This window comes from Notothenia rossii (genome assembly GCF_949606895.1).
Source record: "Notothenia rossii genome assembly, chromosome: 2".
NCBI classification, from domain to species: Eukaryota; Metazoa; Chordata; class Actinopteri; order Perciformes; family Nototheniidae; genus Notothenia; species Notothenia rossii.
The window spans coordinates 90,790,703-90,809,270 of NC_136904.1; the positions used below are offsets into that span (position 1 = coordinate 90,790,703).

The following is an 18,568-nucleotide window of genomic DNA, read 5'->3' on the forward strand; positions in this document are numbered from 1 at the left end:
AAGCGCGAGATATGACTGTGTGGTGGAGGTTATGATGCTCAGAGAACAACTGGATCCATTCAGGACGAGCTGCAGGGTTTTTCTGGAGCCTTCCCACAGCTGAGCGTTTTCTTTCTCTACCTGTCAGCCTGCTTCTCTTTGTCCGGCGTTTCTTTTGTGAGACGAGCGATTCAGAGCCGGAGAGATCATCTGTCCCGCTGCTGAGCCAGTGTTGGGAGAGTAATGAAAAATTCACAATCGCAAAAAAGATCCTTTGCTGTATCGGTTTACCCTGTTCTCAGGGAAAGGGAGGCTAATTTCGTTTTTTGTGCAAAGCTACTTGCAAATGAATTAGTTCTCTCTCTCACCGTCACACACACACACACACACACACACACACACACACACACACACACACACACACACACACACACACACACACGCACTCGCACTCTTTGTGACATTTTGCCAGGACACGACCTCATTAGCACAAATGCTAAAACAAGTGCTAACCAGATTACAGGCATACTTGCCAACCTTTAGAACTCAGAAATCGGGAGCATTTTAAAATGCAAAATTTGGGGGGGGGGGGGGGGGAGGTGCTAGTGGATCGCCGGAGCTGTTAGATTAACATTAACATGCTTATTGTAGTTGTAAGTGCACTGCCTTGCGGCCTGTAGCACCGTCCTTGATGGAGCATATGTGTGGGCTGGACCTGTATTTTACAGGAAAGGAGTGAGCAGAGAGTAGAGTACTTGTCGATTCTTGTTCTGTTTTCTGTGAATATCTGCCTCACCCTCTCAGACTTTGAGTTGCGCGCGCTACTAAAGGGACGTGTTACCATGGAAACCAAACAATGGTGTAGCTCAGCGCCGTATAGATAGAAGTCTATAGTCAGTCTATAGTCAGTCTATACGGCGCTGGTGTAGCTTTATTAAAGTCCGAGTGGAAACAGTCGTGTGTAAATCTGATTTTGTCAGAAATCGGGAGAAATATGACCCCGGGAGGAAACCGGGAGAGGGCAATGAAATCGGGAGTCTCCCGCGAAAATCGGGAGGGTTGAGTATGATTACAGGCATTGTATTACATTTCGACATGAGTGTAAAAGGCTGCTTCAACCACAGTCTCACACCTATCACCTCCATCAGGGGCTTCAGTGGTACATCCTGGTACTTGGTAAGATATCGACCCAAGTAGTATTACAGTCAAACTTCTCCAGCTGCTCTTCTTCTTCTTCATTTGCTTATCTTTTCAGGTTTTGTAGGAGGTAGACCCTGAACATATTGCAAGTCTTTGCCACATAGAAAAAGACAGTCGCCATGTAACCATAAGTCATTGAACTGGGGAAGGAAAGCCAAACAGCCACGGGACAAACATGCAAACAAATTACTTATACACATCTTTTGGTGCTCACTAAGGAATCACATGTCTCTCTGTAGCTTCACCAATCAACTTTCCTATTCACTAGGAGAACGAAGAATGTTGATTTCCGTTTCTTTGTGTTTCCGCAGCATCCTGTTCGCAGACATCGAGGGTTTCACCAGCCTGGCGTCGCAGTGCACGGCGCAGGAGCTCGTGATGACGCTCAACGAACTGTTCGCCCGATTTGACAAACTGGCAGCGGTAAGAATATACATTGAACCTTATTTCATAGACAATAATGGTTTTTGAGAGTATTCGCCAATTACTCCTATCCAAATATCAAAGATACTTATGAGGAAAAGCAGAATGAATTTCCAGATTGATGGGACAGAAAATATAGAAATATAATTGACCACATCGAAGCCGATTCCTTTTCTCTTGTATTCATATTGAGGTAATCCAAAAGTAACAGAACTTTGAACAGAGCTTTTAAGGAGAGGAGCTGCATCTCAAATCTGGCCCACAAATGTGAACCACAGCTTCATAGATGCTGCGTTCATGAATATTGATTTTATTTTACTTCATGTAGAAGCGTCATTATTTTTCCAGCTAGTATTCAATGTCTGTCATTTGTTTTTGAAAGGTGAAGTAACGTGCTAATCAATATTCATGAGGGAAACAGGGCCAATGTCATGCCAGATATAACACACACACACACACACACACACACACACACACACACACACACACACACACACACACACACACACACACACACACACACACACACACACACACACACACACACACACACACACACAGTGCTCTTTACACAGTGGGTCTTTTTGTGTTTTCCCAGAGCAATGTGCTAGAGAGATACTCAGGTGATTATCATGAGACAGTGTTCCAATAAACCCCCCCCCCCCACACACACACACACACACACACACACACACACACACACACACACACACACACACACACACACACACACACACACACACACACACACACACACACACACACACACACACACACACGCCGCTGTGAGATCTTTAAGCTCTAAGGCTAATTTGTGAAATCAATGCTGAGATGCAACTCTTATAGAAATTCTGCTTTCCATGTATTTGTGTTTTATTGTTAGTTGCAAATATGTAATCATGATTAACCCCACATGCAGTTATTTAATTGTCTTTAATTATGTATTTGTTGAATTTCCATCCCTTATTTGTTTATCTGAAAAGTACAAAAAGAGATATATCAAATAGCGTTATATTATATTCTGTATATCCCTCATAAAACCATCCCAAATAAAATAAAAAACATAATTCGTTAATAATAACGAAACGATTGTAGTTATTGAGAACAAATATTAAAATAAAAGCTATATATTTAGCTATAGTTGTAATGTAGTATCAATCAAGCCAAATCTGTCAGTTAAATTATAATAATACTGCTACTACTAACAATAATAATACATTTTATTCAGAGTGCTTATCAAGTTAGTAAAACATACAAATAAATGTAATATAAAAAAATACATTTGTCTCTCCGCCTCCTCCTACAACAGCAAGTATTAAAGGGTGGATGAATGATGTGTAATATATTCAATATAAAGTCATTGTGTAAACCTCCCCTGTAGTGAATAAGCCAAGTCAAAGTCAACTTTACTGTCAATCTTCCAGTTTGTGTGTACAGACGGAGAGATCGAAAATACAGTTTCCCACAATCCCGAATACAAAAATATAAATATATATAAACATATGTATACAAATATGTACATACCTATTTATACATATGCACACACATTGAGACATAAATAAAAGCACAACAATCAATATATAGAAAATAACAGTCACTTCAATATCTTTGGGAAATGAACATTAGTGCATGATAAGTGGTTGTTCTCATCACCTGTGGTCCTCTCTCTCCCCTCAGGAGAACCACTGTCTGCGGATAAAGATCCTGGGCGATTGTTATTACTGCGTCTCCGGGCTCCCAGAGGCGCGAGCGGACCACGCCAGCTGCTGCGTGGAGATGGGGATGGACATGATCGAGGCCATCTCGTAAGTTACCCGGGGTTAAAGGGGCACTGCAATTAAAACGCCTAATTAGGTCAAATGGTGGGAAAGTTTATTTATACAGCAAGTGCTTTACAAAAATGAAAGACATTACGAGCATTAAGAAACATATTATATATATATATATACCGTATATATATATTATGAATAACAAAGGTACAAAGTTACAGTGCAGCGTGAGATGTGAATAGTTCAATTAAAAGCAGCGGCAAATAGAAAAGTCTTCAGCCTGGATTTAAAAGTACCGTAATTTTCGGACTATAAGCCGCACCTGAATATAAGCCGCAGCAGCGGCATACCACTCTCGGTTCCACTTTTACTTTTGCGCGCTACCTGTCTCACTCTTTTCCGGCCTCCAGCTTTTCCTACTGGAACCCGCCGCTTAAAGGTGGGGGTCCGCGGACCGGCCATAGAGCCCATAGAGTTAAAGGTGTTGGCCGTTAGCTGTAAAAATCCATAGATTAGCCGCACCGTTATATAAACCGCAGCGTCGAAAAATAGGGAAAAAGGCGCGGCTTATAGTCCGAAAATTACGGTAGTCAGAGTTGCAGCGGACCCGCAGGTTTCTGGGAGTTTGTTCCGGATGTTCGGAGCATAATAACTGAACGCTGCTTCTCCATACATGTAGTAATGGAAAATCTTGTCTCGAATCTGCTCTATTATATAGACTTCTTTGTATTTTTGTATTTGATTCGATATGTTGCATTGTTGGAGGAGCTCCACTACCCACTACTGCTGACGTTATTCATTCATCCATTGTCTCTGATGTGTTTCCTCAGGCTGGTACGTGAGGTCACCGGGGTGAACGTGAACATGCGAGTGGGCATCCACAGCGGCAGGGTGCATTGTGGGGTGCTGGGACTCAGGAAGTGGCAGTTTGACGTCTGGTCCAATGACGTCACGTTAGCCAATCACATGGAGGCCGGGGGCCAAGCTGGGTATGAGTGTGCAACTTTAAAATGACTACAAACCTGCGGAAACATGTACATTTACAGAGGTGTTTATGTGTCTTTTTTTTCAGACGAATCCATATCACCAAGTCCACTTTGAATTATCTGAATGGAGACTACGATGTGGAGGAAGGATCAGGGGGAGACAGGAACGCCTACCTGAAGAAGAACAACATAGAAACCTTCCTCATTGTGGGCTGCAGTCAGAAAAGGGTACGCTACTCAATATTGTCTGAAACTTAACATTTGTGCTGATTTGTAGTTGATTTTATACAAAGCATTACATGATGTTTAATAACTTGGCTTGTCATTTGAGTCAATGAGTCATTTTTAACCATTAAAATCATTGGATGATTAAAACACGATAGAAACTTCTAAATGTGTACGACATCTCTAATTAAGCTGTGTTTTAATCTGAAACTGAGGGCTGACGGTACATGACCCTCTCTGTAGGGGTTGAATTAGTCTGAAGCAAAGTACGTGACATCTTCTATTACCCTACTCAGCAAAGTTGATTACTCCATTCTGATTGGTCAATTTGGACATTCCGTCACGTTGTTAATTATCGCTAACAGACCGCTGCTAAGGAGGATCAAGGGACTATTTGCAGTCATATCAATCTGCAGAAAGTCCAGTCGATTTAACGTCAGCTGTGGACAACAAACAAAAAATGCACTTTTTTTTTTGTGGGGAGCACGAAACTTTGGATTGATGATGGCCCCAGTAAAGAAAAGAAAAACAGAGCAAGAGAAGAGAGCAAAAAGGTTAATAGACAGAGCATTACACTTCGGAGAAATCCACAGAAGAAGACAAACAGGAAGTAAAAACTAACGGGAACAGCAGAAGGAGACAGACAGGAAGTAAACAGTAAAGGGAACAGCAGAAGAAGACAGACAGGAAGTAAACACTAACGGGAACAGCAGAAGGAGACAAACAGGAAGTAAACATTAAAGGGAACAGCAGAAGGAGAACGACAAGAAGTAAACAGTAAAGGGGACAGCAGAAGAAGACAAACAGGAAGTAAACACTAACGGGAACAGCAGAAGGAGACAGACAAGAAGTAAACAGTAAAGGGAACAGCAGAAGAAGACAGACAGACAGGAAGTAAACAGTAAAGGGAACAGCAGAAGAAGACAAACAGGAAGTAAACACTAACGGGAACAACAGAAGGAGACAGACAAGAAGTAAACAGTAAAGGGAACAGCAGAAGAAGACAGACAGGAAGTAAACAGTAAAGGAAACAGCAGAAGAAGACAGACAGGAAGTAAACAGTAAAGGGAACAGCAGAAGAAGACAAACAGGAAGTAAACACTAACGGGAACAACAGAAGAAGACAGACAGGAAGTAAACAGTAAAGGGAACAGCAGAAGAAGACAAACAGGAAGTAAACACTAACGGGAACAACAGAAGGAGACAGACAAGAAGTAAACAGTAAAGGGAACAGCAGAAGAAGACAGACAGGAAGTAAACAGTAAAGGGAACAGCAGAAGAAGACAGACAGGAAGTAAACAGTAAAGGGAACAGCAGAAGAAGACAGACAGGAAGTAAACACTAACGGGAACAGCAGAAGGAGACAAACAGGAAGTAAACATTAAAGGGAACAGCAGAAGGAGAACGACAAGAAGTAAACAGTAAAGGGGACAGCAGAAGAAGACAAACAGGAAGTAAACACTAACGGGAACAGCAGAAGGAGACAGACAAGAAGTAAACAGTAAAGGGAACAGCAGAAGAAGACAGACAGGAAGTAAACAGTAAAGGGAACAGCAGAAGAAGACAAACAGGAAGTAAACACTAACGGGAACAACAGAAGGAGACAGACAAGAAGTAAACAGTAAAGGGAACAGCAGAAGAAGACAGACAGGAAGTAAACAGTAAAGGGAACAGCAGAAGAAGACAGACAGGAAGTAAACACTAACGGGAACAGCAGAAGGAGACAAACAGGAAGTAAACAGTAAAGGGAACAGTAGAAAAAGACAAACAGCAAGTAAACACTAACGGGAACAGCAGAAGGAGACAGACAGGAAATAAACACTAACGGGAACAGCAGAAGAAGACAGACAGGAAGTAAACACTAAGTACAAACTAACGTGAACACAGTATGGGCTCTTTAGTGTTTAAAGATTGATTAATGGAAAAATAAATTGTGAACAGACTTGAACAGTTACAGAAAACCTTGATCAGTTCTGCCTTCATTTTAAGTTACGTTATCCCTTTCTTAAACATCATCACAGGTAGAACTAAGAGTCTATCTACACACAGCCAGTCCATGTTGCTCATATCATTGTTTATACCCTGCGCTTCTGTCCATGTGACCAGTTAGTCCCACACTCTTGTTTATGACTGTTATCAGCTGTCTGTCCTGCAGCAGTATCACAAGCTGGGAGTATAGATAGCGCCTCATGTGAAGTGAAATCTTCCTCTCTTTCTCTGAGACAGAGGGGGGGATTGTACAGTCTGATCTTTAAAGTACATCCTAGAGCAAGTGTGTGATTTGAATGATAGGAAGCATCACAAGCAGAAAAGGATTGAGTTTAAAATGTGTGAATATGAAGGACTGATTGTTCGCACATATTTAAATAAATAACGTGAAGCAAACGATCAACCAATCAAATACAAAAATTGAGATTAATATGCAACTTAGCATCATGATTTGCACATGATTCAACACCACAGTTTGTGCTAAGGATCAGCTGTTTCCATGCAAACAGAAGAGCTTCACATCCAGAATAGTGAACAGGAGCATTGATTAACAGCATGGTATCGTATCGTGTAGTTTTCTAATGTATTTCGAAGATATTGCTAGAATGTTCCCACAGCAGGCCGCTCCTCCGCTCCCTTCACTGGCTTCCAGTAACTGCTAGAATCCACTTCAAGACACTGGTACTTGCGTACCATGCTGTGAATGGATCTGGCCCTTCCTACATCCAGGACATGGTTAAACCGTACACCCCAGCACGTGCACTCCGCTCTGCATCAGCCAAACAGCTCGCTGCACCCGCACTGCGAGGGGGACCCAAGTTCCCATCAGCAAAAACACGTGGGTTTGCTATCCTGGCTCCAAAATGGTGGAATGAGCTCCCCATTGAAATCAGGACAGCAGAAAGCTTACACATCTTCTTCAAACTGAAAACTCATCTCTTTGGACTCCACTTTGAGCGATAGAATTACTAACAAATCACTTATATACAAATAAAGGACTGGCTTATCTAAAGCCAGTTGAGTAGCACTTGAAATGTTTGGCTCTATGAAACCTGATGTACTTCTATGATTCTGTTTTCTTCACGTTTGTATGTTCTTGGTCGAATGTACTTATTGTAAGTCGCTTTGGCTAAAAGCCTCAACTAAATGTAATGGAATAACTTTTTCTTCTTCTGAGCTTTCACGATGTTAGTTTTGTCACTGGAGGTGAACACAGACTTTCATGAGCTTTAAGAATTACAAATAAGTCTCTATTGACTTCCATGGTCTTACAACTACACATGTAAGTAAAGACCAATTAAAAACAAATACTAATTTGACAACATAATTTACTGTATCAGTTATCGAAGAAGATCCGAACTAATTGACCCACTTTAAAAAGCAACAAATGCATAAAATTACAAAATATAAGTGGTTCAAAAGTGTACAAACGCACAGTAATTATACTCGTTGACTATCGCCCAATGGATGTAGACAGATCATATGAATCATCATATTTCAGTAGCTGCATGATTGTTAGCTAATCAAAACACTATGAAAACATTTGTGGCTGTAATTAAAGTCTATCTTTTGACTGAGATGTAAGTGTTTCTATACCCTTGTATCTTTATTCCCTACAGAAGGAGGGAAAGGCGATGAAAGCCAATTTACTGCTTCAATGTCTTTTTGAATTGCCTTCTTTTCATTTCATTTATTTACTTGTATTGTGTCTAAATGCTTGTGTAAAGCACTTTGAATTGCCTTTTGGGATCAAATGTGCTTAATAAATAAACCAACCTTAATGAATGTATATCCTTATTCCCTACAGAAAGATGAGAAGGCGATGATAGCCAAGATGAATCGACAGAGAGCAAACTCTGTGACGCACAACAGCGGCCATTGGACGGACAGACCGTTCTACAACCATCTGGGCGGGAACCAGGTGTCCAAGGAGATGAAGAGGATGGTGAGGAAGGATTTTAAAAAGTGTCCTGACCTTCTGCTCTGGAGGGGCTGCTAATATAGTAACTGTATTATCATAATGCCACTACCAATGCCACTTGGTGATGAAGCCAACACATTGTTAATACCCAGAATCCTATGATCTGCGGTCATGATAAGCAGCTGTGACTCAACCTGGTCTTCATTCAGAGGTATGATACCAGAGGCTCTCTGCAGAGATGGCAGAAGTACACACATCCTTTACTCAAGTAGAAGTACATATACTCGTGTTTAAAAATACTCTGGTGAAAGTAGAAGTACTGACTAAACTTCTTTACTCAAGTCAAAGTAAAGAGGCTTTGAAATGTACTTCAGTAAAAAGTACCCATAACTAGCAGCTGTTTTAAAGAGTACCTGACCTCCCTTTATATTAATAGAACAATAATGTCATTGTTAGCTAATGAATGTTTCCATGCTGAACAACGGCAACATGACAACGTTTTCATTGGTCCCTCTTCTTTAGAGAAGACCAGGAAATGATGGATACACGGATCGTGTTCAAATCAATAGGCACGCAATGACTCTAAATAATAATGATCACGCCACCAAACACACATTCAGACTAAAGGAACCAGCCTGTTTGGGAAATGAGAGAAGTAGAAAGTACAGGTATTTGTGTTCAACATGTGAGAAGTAGAAAGTACAGGTATTTGAGTTCAACATGTAAGAAGTAGAAAGTACAAAGTTGTCAGAAAAATAAGTAGTGGAGTAAAGCACTGAAACAAGAAGTACAGTAACGAAGTATTTGTACTCCACTACTTCCCACCTCTGGCTCTCAGAGGCACTCAAAGCAACATGTAGGCGACGACCAAAACACCTTGTTGGTCTGCTGCTGCTGCAAGGAATAAAAAAAGACCCCCAACCCTTCTCTAAAGCTTGACCAGATTCATTTTCATTTAAGTGCTGTAGCTCTCTGACTCACTCAGTGAATGGATATACACACACACACACACACACACACACACACACACACACACACACACACACACACACACACACACACACACACACACACACACACACACACACACACACACACACACACACACACACACACACACACACACACACACACACACACACACACACACACCGTTGTTTTTGGTTTATTCTCATATCATCAGTCCACCCACCTCTCTGTCATTCTATAATGAGGAAGAGTGTTCAAAAAAGGTTGGTCCACATCCACAGTACTTTTTAAGTTTGACTTTTACCTTAAAAAATAATCTGTTTAGAGCAGTAACAAGAGGGTCACATAGTAGGAAGGTCTGTCTGCACTATGAATGAGTTCTTAGTTTGTGTAATTCAAAGTTTTTACTTCCATATTTACAATACTTCACGGTCATCTGTATATTTATCTTACTCTCTAGTGCTGGTTTATTTCTATTTTGAGATGTTTCTATTTTAGAATTGTTTATTCCTACTCTTTTAATTTGTTGTTATTTGCATTGCCTTGTTTTGTTTTATGCTGCTGCAACAAAAACAATGTTCCCAAATTGGGATTAATAAAGTACATCTTATTTTATCTTAAATAAAGTGTAGGAGAAGCTCAGCTTGTGTAACTCAAAGCCTGCGCTACACCTTAGGAACGTGGAGTTTAAAAGAAGGAAGCATCAACCAGAGAGAGAATTGCATTGTGGGCCTTGTAGTTTTCAACAGAATATTTCAATAGGAACTTAAAAATATGATATCTCAGACTCCAGCTGTTCTGTGTTTGTCCAGAAGAGGGAGCTAGAGCGGTGCGTTAGATTCAAAGTCAGGCCTAAATACAAGGATTTCATTCAGTGCCGGATGTATGAGTATAATCCGGTATAATCCAAATAAAGGGAACCGTTATAATACTTTTAAAGGAATGCATACCAGTTTTTGAACAAAGCAGAAGCTCCTTGATCAAAATGTAGGATTATTGAATTGGAATTATTGGTGAACGATGATGATAACCTCACCTTTCTGAAACTAAGGACATAAGTTGCTAACATTGACTTCATCACTAGAGTGTGTGCAATTTACTTTCTCCTTGTTTATCCTGGAATGAACCTTTTGGGGAAATAAAAAGTAAACCTCATCCTCTTTGTCTCTGCTCAGCGCTGCAACCTCTATTGTTTCATCTTTTTCTTCTGTCACTTGTTGTGTCTGAATCTGTTCTGAAACATCCCTCTCATATAATTGCTTGTTAGCCACAGTCTGTGTTTCCTGCTGAGCTGAGCTGAGAGTGGGAAAGATAGAAATAGAGTGGCGACAATGTTCAGCCCAGTTTGACGCCAATATCTTTTTTTAGCCCAACACCTTGTGGATTTCTTTCCTGCTGACTTGCTTCAAGCTACAGGAAACCTTTCTCTGATTAATTTCCATTTCTCAGACTAGTTATTATGTTGTCAGACATCCAATTTCCTGCATTAGAGTGCCAGCATTAAAATGTGCCAATTATTATTGATTAGAATGAACGGTTGTCCAATCAGAGGCCTGAGAAAAGCTAATTTTTCAATCAAGAAACACAATATCTCGGAGATTAAAGTGATTTATAGCGATGGTTATAGCACCATAAAAGCTAAATGCTGTTGTTTATATATTTGTTATTAAATTAAATGATATGAATGTTCACTGTAGCGTCACTGTAGAAGCTCCCGCTGGGCCGCAGCTGTCAATTATGTGTCATATTAATTCATCTGTCTATTCTTCATGCCTTGGCTATTCTCTATTTATTATCTTGTCTAAAATACGTCAGAAATAACATTTGAAATGCTCATCACAAGTCACAGAGCCCAAAGGGAACTTGGTACTAAAGTCTAATGCATTTACAGTGAGAAATAAACCAGAGAAAATCAACAAATTAATGTTTTAGACTCTTATAACCGGACTTTTTATGTATTTCTACTTTATTATTTGCTGTTTGTGGATATATTTCATCAATTAGAGATTTTTTCCTTTTTTGAATTAGAAGTGAGTCCAGTCTAGTTTAATAAAGGTATTGATTCAGGTTTTGACTGTTTAAGTTTTTACCTCTAGCTAATCCTCTCTGTTTTCTATCCTGCAGGGCTTTGAAGACCCTAAAGACAAGTGAGTAAAAACAGTTTCTCAACTTTAAAGTGTCTCATCCTGCTCTGTGATTTGTCTGAGGGTGCGTCTCACTTCGGTTGTTTTTCATTACCTCGGGCTCGGTATCACCGGAACTTGATTTGTCTGCGCCATCTTGAGTAGCGTCCCAGTGGCCTTATTTGTGTCGGAGGATTCGGGGAGTGATAACGGAGGAGCGATAATCGAGGAACTACCGGACCATCCTCCGGTGAAATCCTCAGACACACGCCCCGCCCCCTTACTGTGTATCGCTCACTGATTGGACGATGCCGCGCATGCACTGATCTGGCTGCTGTCAGACGATCAGCTCTGCGGACAAACGTCGCTTCACGCTCCGGAGGAAACAACGTCCCATTGCTCTTAAAACTCATTTCCCTGCTTCTTGTGGTTTCCTTGACGACGCAAGAAATCCATTTAACTGAAGTGAGATGCAGCCTGGGTGAATCTGGCGTTATGCTTATCGTAAATGAGAAAAAAAGAAATATAACATATTTTGACATCGGAGCACTTTCAAATCTCATTTTGCACATCGACAAATACACAGTCATTCAGTACCAGTTGGTTTTCCCTAATTTCACAAAGTACTGTCCTCGAGATGTATTATTTATCGGTAGCTAAAGGTTGTTGGTTTGTCTAGTTGTATGCCAAATTAAGAACTCCTTGAAGTAGTAAAGGGGAACAGACTCCCACTCCCATTATCACTGTTAGCAGGACATTAGCTGATAAGTGCCGTTCAAAACCGGGCAGGAGAGATTCAATCAATAGAAACGACTCTTTGCTGATTCTCTTATTAATCCAAAAAGAAACTGCGGAGTCTTTTGAGAAGGAGGGGAGTCAGGATGTTTCAGGTCAATTGCCTCTTTTCACTTAGCATATGATTAGCTAAATGATAATGCACCTCAGGGCGGAGTGTTAGCCCGATAAATGGTTTGAAGTTGTTCCTACCTTGTGAGAAGAGAATTAGCTTTTTGAGTAGAAAAGTTAAGTTCCAGGACGAGGACAGTTTTTTCACTCCTGAGATTTTAAAGGTCACCTATTATACAAAATCCTCTTCTTCATGTCCCTTCTACATCAACATGTGTCCCCTCTTCTTCATCAACATGTGTCCCCTCTTCTTCATCAACATGTGTCCCCTCTTCTTCATGTCCCTTCTACATCAACATGTGTCCCCTGTTCTTCATGTCTCTTCTACATCAACATGTGTCCCCTCTTCTTCATGTCTCTTCTACATCAACATGTGTCCCCTGTTCTTCATGTCTCTTCTACATCAACATGTGTCCCCTCTTCTTCATGTCTCTTCTACATCAACATGTGTCCCCTCTTCCTCATGTCTCTTCTACATCAACATGTGTCCCCTCTTCTTCATGTCTCTTCTACATCAACATGTGTCCCCTGTTCTTCATGTCTCTTCTACATCAACATGTGTCCCCTCTTCTTCATGTCTCTTCTACATCAACATGTGTCCCCTGTTCTTCATGTCTCTTCTACATCAACATGTGTCCTCTCTTCTTCATGTCTCTTCTACATCAACATGTGTCCCCTCTGTGTAAAGAGACTCTGAAAGTTTCAGGAACAAAGATTCTCTCTCTTTTTGAACCATTTCTATAAAAACCTGTCTGAAAATGAGCTGATCAGATTTTGGCCACTTTATGATGTCATAACGATGTTTTGTCTTTTGTAACCATTAGCCAATCAGCAAACAAGGTAACCCCCCCCCCCCCCCCCCCCCTCTTATCACCTGAATCTCCTCCTAGAGCACCATTGAGTTCTTTTTAACCAAATGTCTCTCAGAGGGGCGTGGGGAGGGGCTCCTTATTTTCATCTAAAGTAACAGACAGAGAATCAGCACTTTGGAAGCAGGGCTGAAACAGAGGGGATTATGGGTAATGCTGCAATGATCTGTTTGGTGTTTCAGCCAATCAGAGACAGGCTCTGTATATATCTGAGACCTATAACATATTGATGAAAAACAGTATAATAGGGGAACCTTAATGTCACCTCGTCTCATCTTGTGTCCTTCAGACATTTCAATTTCAGAAACACACAAGAAAACCTGAACCCAGAGGACGAGGTGGACGAGTTCCTGGGCCGCGCCATCGACGCCCGCAGCATCGACCGCCTGCGCTCCGAACACGTCAAGAAGTTCCTGCTCACCTTCAGAGAGCCCGACCTGGAGAAGAAGGTAAGGACACACACACACACACACACACACACACACACACACACACACACACACACACACACACACACACACACACACACACACACACACACACACACACACACACACACACACACACACACAGCAAATAAAAGAGAGCACATAATTGGCCGTGACAAGCAATCTTCCCCGTGCAAGAAGCTCTTCCCCCGCCGCTCGCTTTTCTCTGTCCCTCGAGGAAGTCAGTCAAAGTGTAACAGAGGAACGGGGGTTTAAAGAGGGAAGAGACGCTGCTAAAGGGATGTGAAATATTTCAGACAGTGAAGGACAGGCTGAGATGAGGTCAGAGCTCGGCTCGCTGCAAAAGACTTTTGGGGAGAAGGAGAAGGAGGAGAAGTGTCTTCACATTTCAAACGGAGGAGGATATGGTCAGGAGTGTCAGAAAGTTAAAAAGGCCTTATTCGGTTTTTTGGGAGTTTTTCTCGTTATTTAGGTTTTTGTACAAGTACAGGGTCTGCAAAGGCTAAAATGAGTTTCTCTCCCACATGAAAGCATGTCCTAGTAGAGACACTGAATACTAATATAAACCTGAACATGATCAAGACGTCCCCTAAAGCAGGGGTTCCCAAACGTTTCACTCTCGCGGGAATATCTCCGCAATGGAGCGAGCTTAAAGGTGGGGTCGGTCATTTTGGAGAAAGCAGCTCGAGTGCGCTAGAATTTGAAAATACACAACCGGAACAAATCTGCCACTTCCTTACAGAGCCCCTCCCCCAACACACACATGACCAATGAGGGCACGAGATAAGTTTGTGCACGAGATGAAAGGCTGACAGGCAGGTAGGCCATCCAGTTATTTTAGCCGGGCCGGCTCAGATGATTGGTCGTGCTTTTTACAGCGCCACGGCTTCCACAGATGACATGTTTTATGGATTTATTGTCAAAGCACTTCAGATATTCATTGCTATCGGATGTTAAGAGCATTCCATGGAATATAACAACAAGTGTATCTCGAGTCGGTTTCTCAAACGTACCTACCCCACCTTTAAATTTCCAGCGCAAGACCTTCTTCAAACATGTTGCCACTTGTTTGTACCATTTTCTGGCGATTAGTAATCTGTTCTGGAAAAACGATTTTTTTTTTTTTTAGGATTTCAAGAAGCATATAGAACAAACAATGGATATATTTTATGAACATGTATCCATGCTGGAAGTAGATTTAGATGTGTTAGGAGTGAGATAGAGATTATTATCTAATATGCATCCAATGAGGCATTGCATGAAGTCTGTCGATGATCAGAGGCGGTTGTTGGGGCTGCAAAAACGTTTTTTTATTTTTGTTTTGTAGACAGACCGTGCAGGCTAGCCCGACGGTCACCAAGGTTCATGTTTTAATAGCATTTTACAACAAAAGCCCAGGCGAGCCTAACGTGAAGAAATGGCTCAGACCTCAGAGAGTTGAACCTGGGCCTGCGACCATAGTTTTACTGTATTTGGCTTTGACAATCCACAGCGGAGGTTTGTGTCGTACTACATGCGGTGTTTGAATATCTCTCAGTAGCCAACGATCTGTGAGTCTGTTGGCTCGGACATAAACTCCGTAATAAATGTAGTCTACATTTCATACAGTGAGAGGTGTAAAACCTGCGAGCATTTTAAATCGCATTTGAACAAAATGCTTATATAATCTGTAGTTGTGTTTGTATTGTTGATTTATTGTGTGAACGAGGCGATCCAGAGAAGGTTAAGCTGTCATTATTAGGCTGTTATGTAGTGTTGCAGTGGGAAGCAGGCCTATTGTTTTGGGGTATTTGAGGAGTTAGGTGGTCCTTGAGTGTTTTTCTATTGGTTAAGTGTCCTTGATTTGAAAAAGTTTGAGAAACACTGCGCTAGTGGATTATCAATGGGGGGAGCCTCGCTGCGGGGAAATTATACAGATGGCCAGTCCGCCCCTGAAACATGTCTATGCACACGTTATTATTAATAACAATTATAAAAAGCTTTTAAAACTCCCAAAGCGACCCCCACTTTGGGAACCCCTGCCCTAAAGTATTCCACCATACTTCAAACCTGCACTGACCTCACTCTTTCTCTCATGGTGCAAACACATTGACATTAAGCAACCAGTCATGCCAACATTAATTACACAGCTTTTCAGTTGAACAGTATTGTAATATAATATTTGAACTGTACTATATACTATTTTATGGACCTGTACTTCAATCTGTTTTATAATGGTTTGTGTGATAGAGATGATGCAATGTTATTAGTGTGTGTTAATTGTTGTGTACCTACCGACTGCAGATGGAAATGTGCTATTCGCTAAATTCTGGCATCTCTCTTCTCTTTTCTGAGACTAATGTATTTGTATGCCTGGTCCTTGTTCAAGTAATTCAATCAAATCAAATAACCATCTGTTCCTGCCCTGACCTCCCAAAGCCTTTTTATACACATTTGCACATTTCATGGCTTTATTTGACTGATCTTTCAAAGAGACGAATGGGCTTTGCTTTCAGAGGGACACGTTTTAAATACATAGATGTTTAAATGTTAACCCCCCCCCCTCTTGTTCCCTCCTCAGTACTCCAAACAGGTGGACTCCAGGTTCGGGGCGTACGTTGCCTGCGCCTCCCTCGTCTTCCTCTTCATCTGCTTCATCCAGATCGTCATCGTGCCATCGTGAGTCATCTCTTTGAAAAACTACACCATAAAATGCATAATGAATACACGTGTAAAAGGACACTCTCCCCGTGTGCAGCTCCAGTCTGATGATCGGCTTCTTCACCACTGGCCTCGTCATCCTCACCGCCGTCATGTTCGTCTCCACCGTGTACTGCTGCTTCGGGGTGAGTGTCCTCGGATTGATTCTAGATAATGGCAGCCATGTATACATTTAAACGTAACGGGCTCTTGACCTCATAGCAAGTTCTTTCAGATAAGAGTTTCTAACTAAGTTCCTTATTGCAAAGTGCAGATGGCACCACTCACGAGTCAAAAATACACATCTCATAACCCCTTCTCACGAAAGGCCAGAGATTTAATAAACATATTTTATACATATTTAGGAAACGGTATTTCGATCTCTGTCTGTACACAAACTGAACGATTGACAATAAAGTTGACTTTGACTTCAATGAGAAGGTGTTATAGTGTTAGGTCAGTTTGATGGTGTGTATTACAGCAGTGCTTCTCAAACTGTTTTCAGTAATGTACCCCCTGACCGACCCCGAAAGTTTTTGATCGAAAAAGCCTATATAAATAATTACAATATAGTGATGTTCCCTCAGTGTGTGATGTATTAGCTCCTTTGTGGTATGCATTACAACAAACTAAGAATATTTTTATCTTCAGGCATACAAAAAAATAACATAACGCTTTTATAAAACAGATTTTCAATTTAAGTAATATGTTATTGTGAAAAACCATGCATTGTATTTTTTTAATACATTTAAAAAAAAAAAAAAATTTAAAATATAAATCTCACGTACCCCCTGCAGTACCCCAACGTACCCCCAGGGGTCCGCGTACCCCCGTTTGAGAATCACTGTATTACAGTACGGTAGAAATTGATATGATCAGTCATCTGTGAGATCGTGCAAAGATCTTTCTGCCATTGTTAGCAAACAATTTGTAACATAGAGAAGCGTAATGCAATGCATGTTTTAATTTGTATCTAACACTTCCTGCTCTGCCCCCCCCGCCCCCCCTGCTCTCAGCTGTTTCCCGTCCCTCTGCAGACGCTCTCTAAGAGGATTGTGCAGTCCAGACTGAACAGCACCCTGGTGGGCGTCTTCACCATCATCATCGTCTTTCTTTCTGCCTTCATCAATATTGTAAGTTAAGACCATTAAAGGTCACCTATTGTGCAAAATCCTCTTCCGATGTTTTGTCTTGTGTAACCATTAGCCAATCACCAACCAAGGTAACCCCCCCCCCCCCCCACCACCACCTTATCACCTGAATATCCTCCTAGAGCACCATTGAGTTCTTTGTAACCAAATCTCTCTCAGAGGGGCGTGGGGAGGGGCTCCTTATTTTCATCTAAAGTAACAGACAGAGAATCAGCACTTTGGAAACAGGGCTGAAACAGAGGGGATTATGGGTAATGCTGCAATGATCTGTTTGGTGTTTGAAGCCAAACACTTCAGAGACATGTTTTGTATATATCTGAGACCTGTGATATATTGATGAAAAACAGTATGATAGGGGACCTTGGGCCTAAAACAACTGAACATGTCTCCTCTTGTGCCTGCTTCAGTTCACCTGCAGCAGCCTGGACCTGCGCAGCTGCATCCGGGATGAGCTGCACATCAATCTCTCCGCGGTGAACGCCTGCCACGCTCACCTGCTCAACTACAGCCTGGACGCCCAGCACAAGTCCTTCGGAGAGGACCCCCTCATCTGCAGCTTCCCTGAGGTACAAGACTTCATACCCATACCCAAATCTCTTAAAAAGGGGCTGCAACGGATCTGATACAGACTGATCCAGATTTGAACACTTCTATGACGTCACAAAAGTGGCGCTACGGCTATTGGGCCAACTCCACCAATCAGGAGGAGACAGCCACGGACATTGCCGTTGGAAAGTGCTGGAGACGCTGTAGTACATATGCCAGGCCTGTAGATGGTGCTGTTCTCACAGAATCAGCCCATGCAAAGACAGTGTTAAATTGAGCGAAATGAGAAATGGCTAAAATACATGATCTGTTTGGTATTTAGAAAAATAAAAAGTATAAATATGCCTTATATAGGTATGGTCCTACACTATATTATTCAAATAT

At 41.5% G+C, this 18,568-nt stretch overlaps 1 protein-coding gene across 1 annotated transcript in view; it reads left to right on the forward strand.

Moving 5' to 3' along the window:
• Nucleotides 1–911: 911 nt before the first annotated feature.
• Nucleotides 912–18,568, forward strand: part of LOC307029753 (adenylate cyclase type 5-like) — a gene marked incomplete at its 3' end in the record, with an annotated part of 223,850 nt that continues 206,193 nt past the window's right edge. The window contains exons 1-11 of the mRNA XM_079665834.1: nucleotides 912–1,602; nucleotides 3,280–3,407; nucleotides 4,202–4,360; nucleotides 4,444–4,585; nucleotides 8,379–8,516; nucleotides 11,586–11,608; nucleotides 13,649–13,808; nucleotides 16,369–16,466; nucleotides 16,546–16,633; nucleotides 17,525–17,620; nucleotides 18,046–18,204. Of these exons, the coding sequence (XP_079521960.1) occupies nucleotides 1,405–1,602; nucleotides 3,280–3,407; nucleotides 4,202–4,360; nucleotides 4,444–4,585; nucleotides 8,379–8,516; nucleotides 11,586–11,608; nucleotides 13,649–13,808; nucleotides 16,369–16,466; nucleotides 16,546–16,633; nucleotides 17,525–17,620; nucleotides 18,046–18,204 (1,389 nt within the window). The 5' untranslated portion in view covers nucleotides 912–1,404. The remainder of the gene's footprint in view (nucleotides 1,603–3,279; nucleotides 3,408–4,201; nucleotides 4,361–4,443; nucleotides 4,586–8,378; nucleotides 8,517–11,585; nucleotides 11,609–13,648; nucleotides 13,809–16,368; nucleotides 16,467–16,545; nucleotides 16,634–17,524; nucleotides 17,621–18,045; nucleotides 18,205–18,568) is intronic.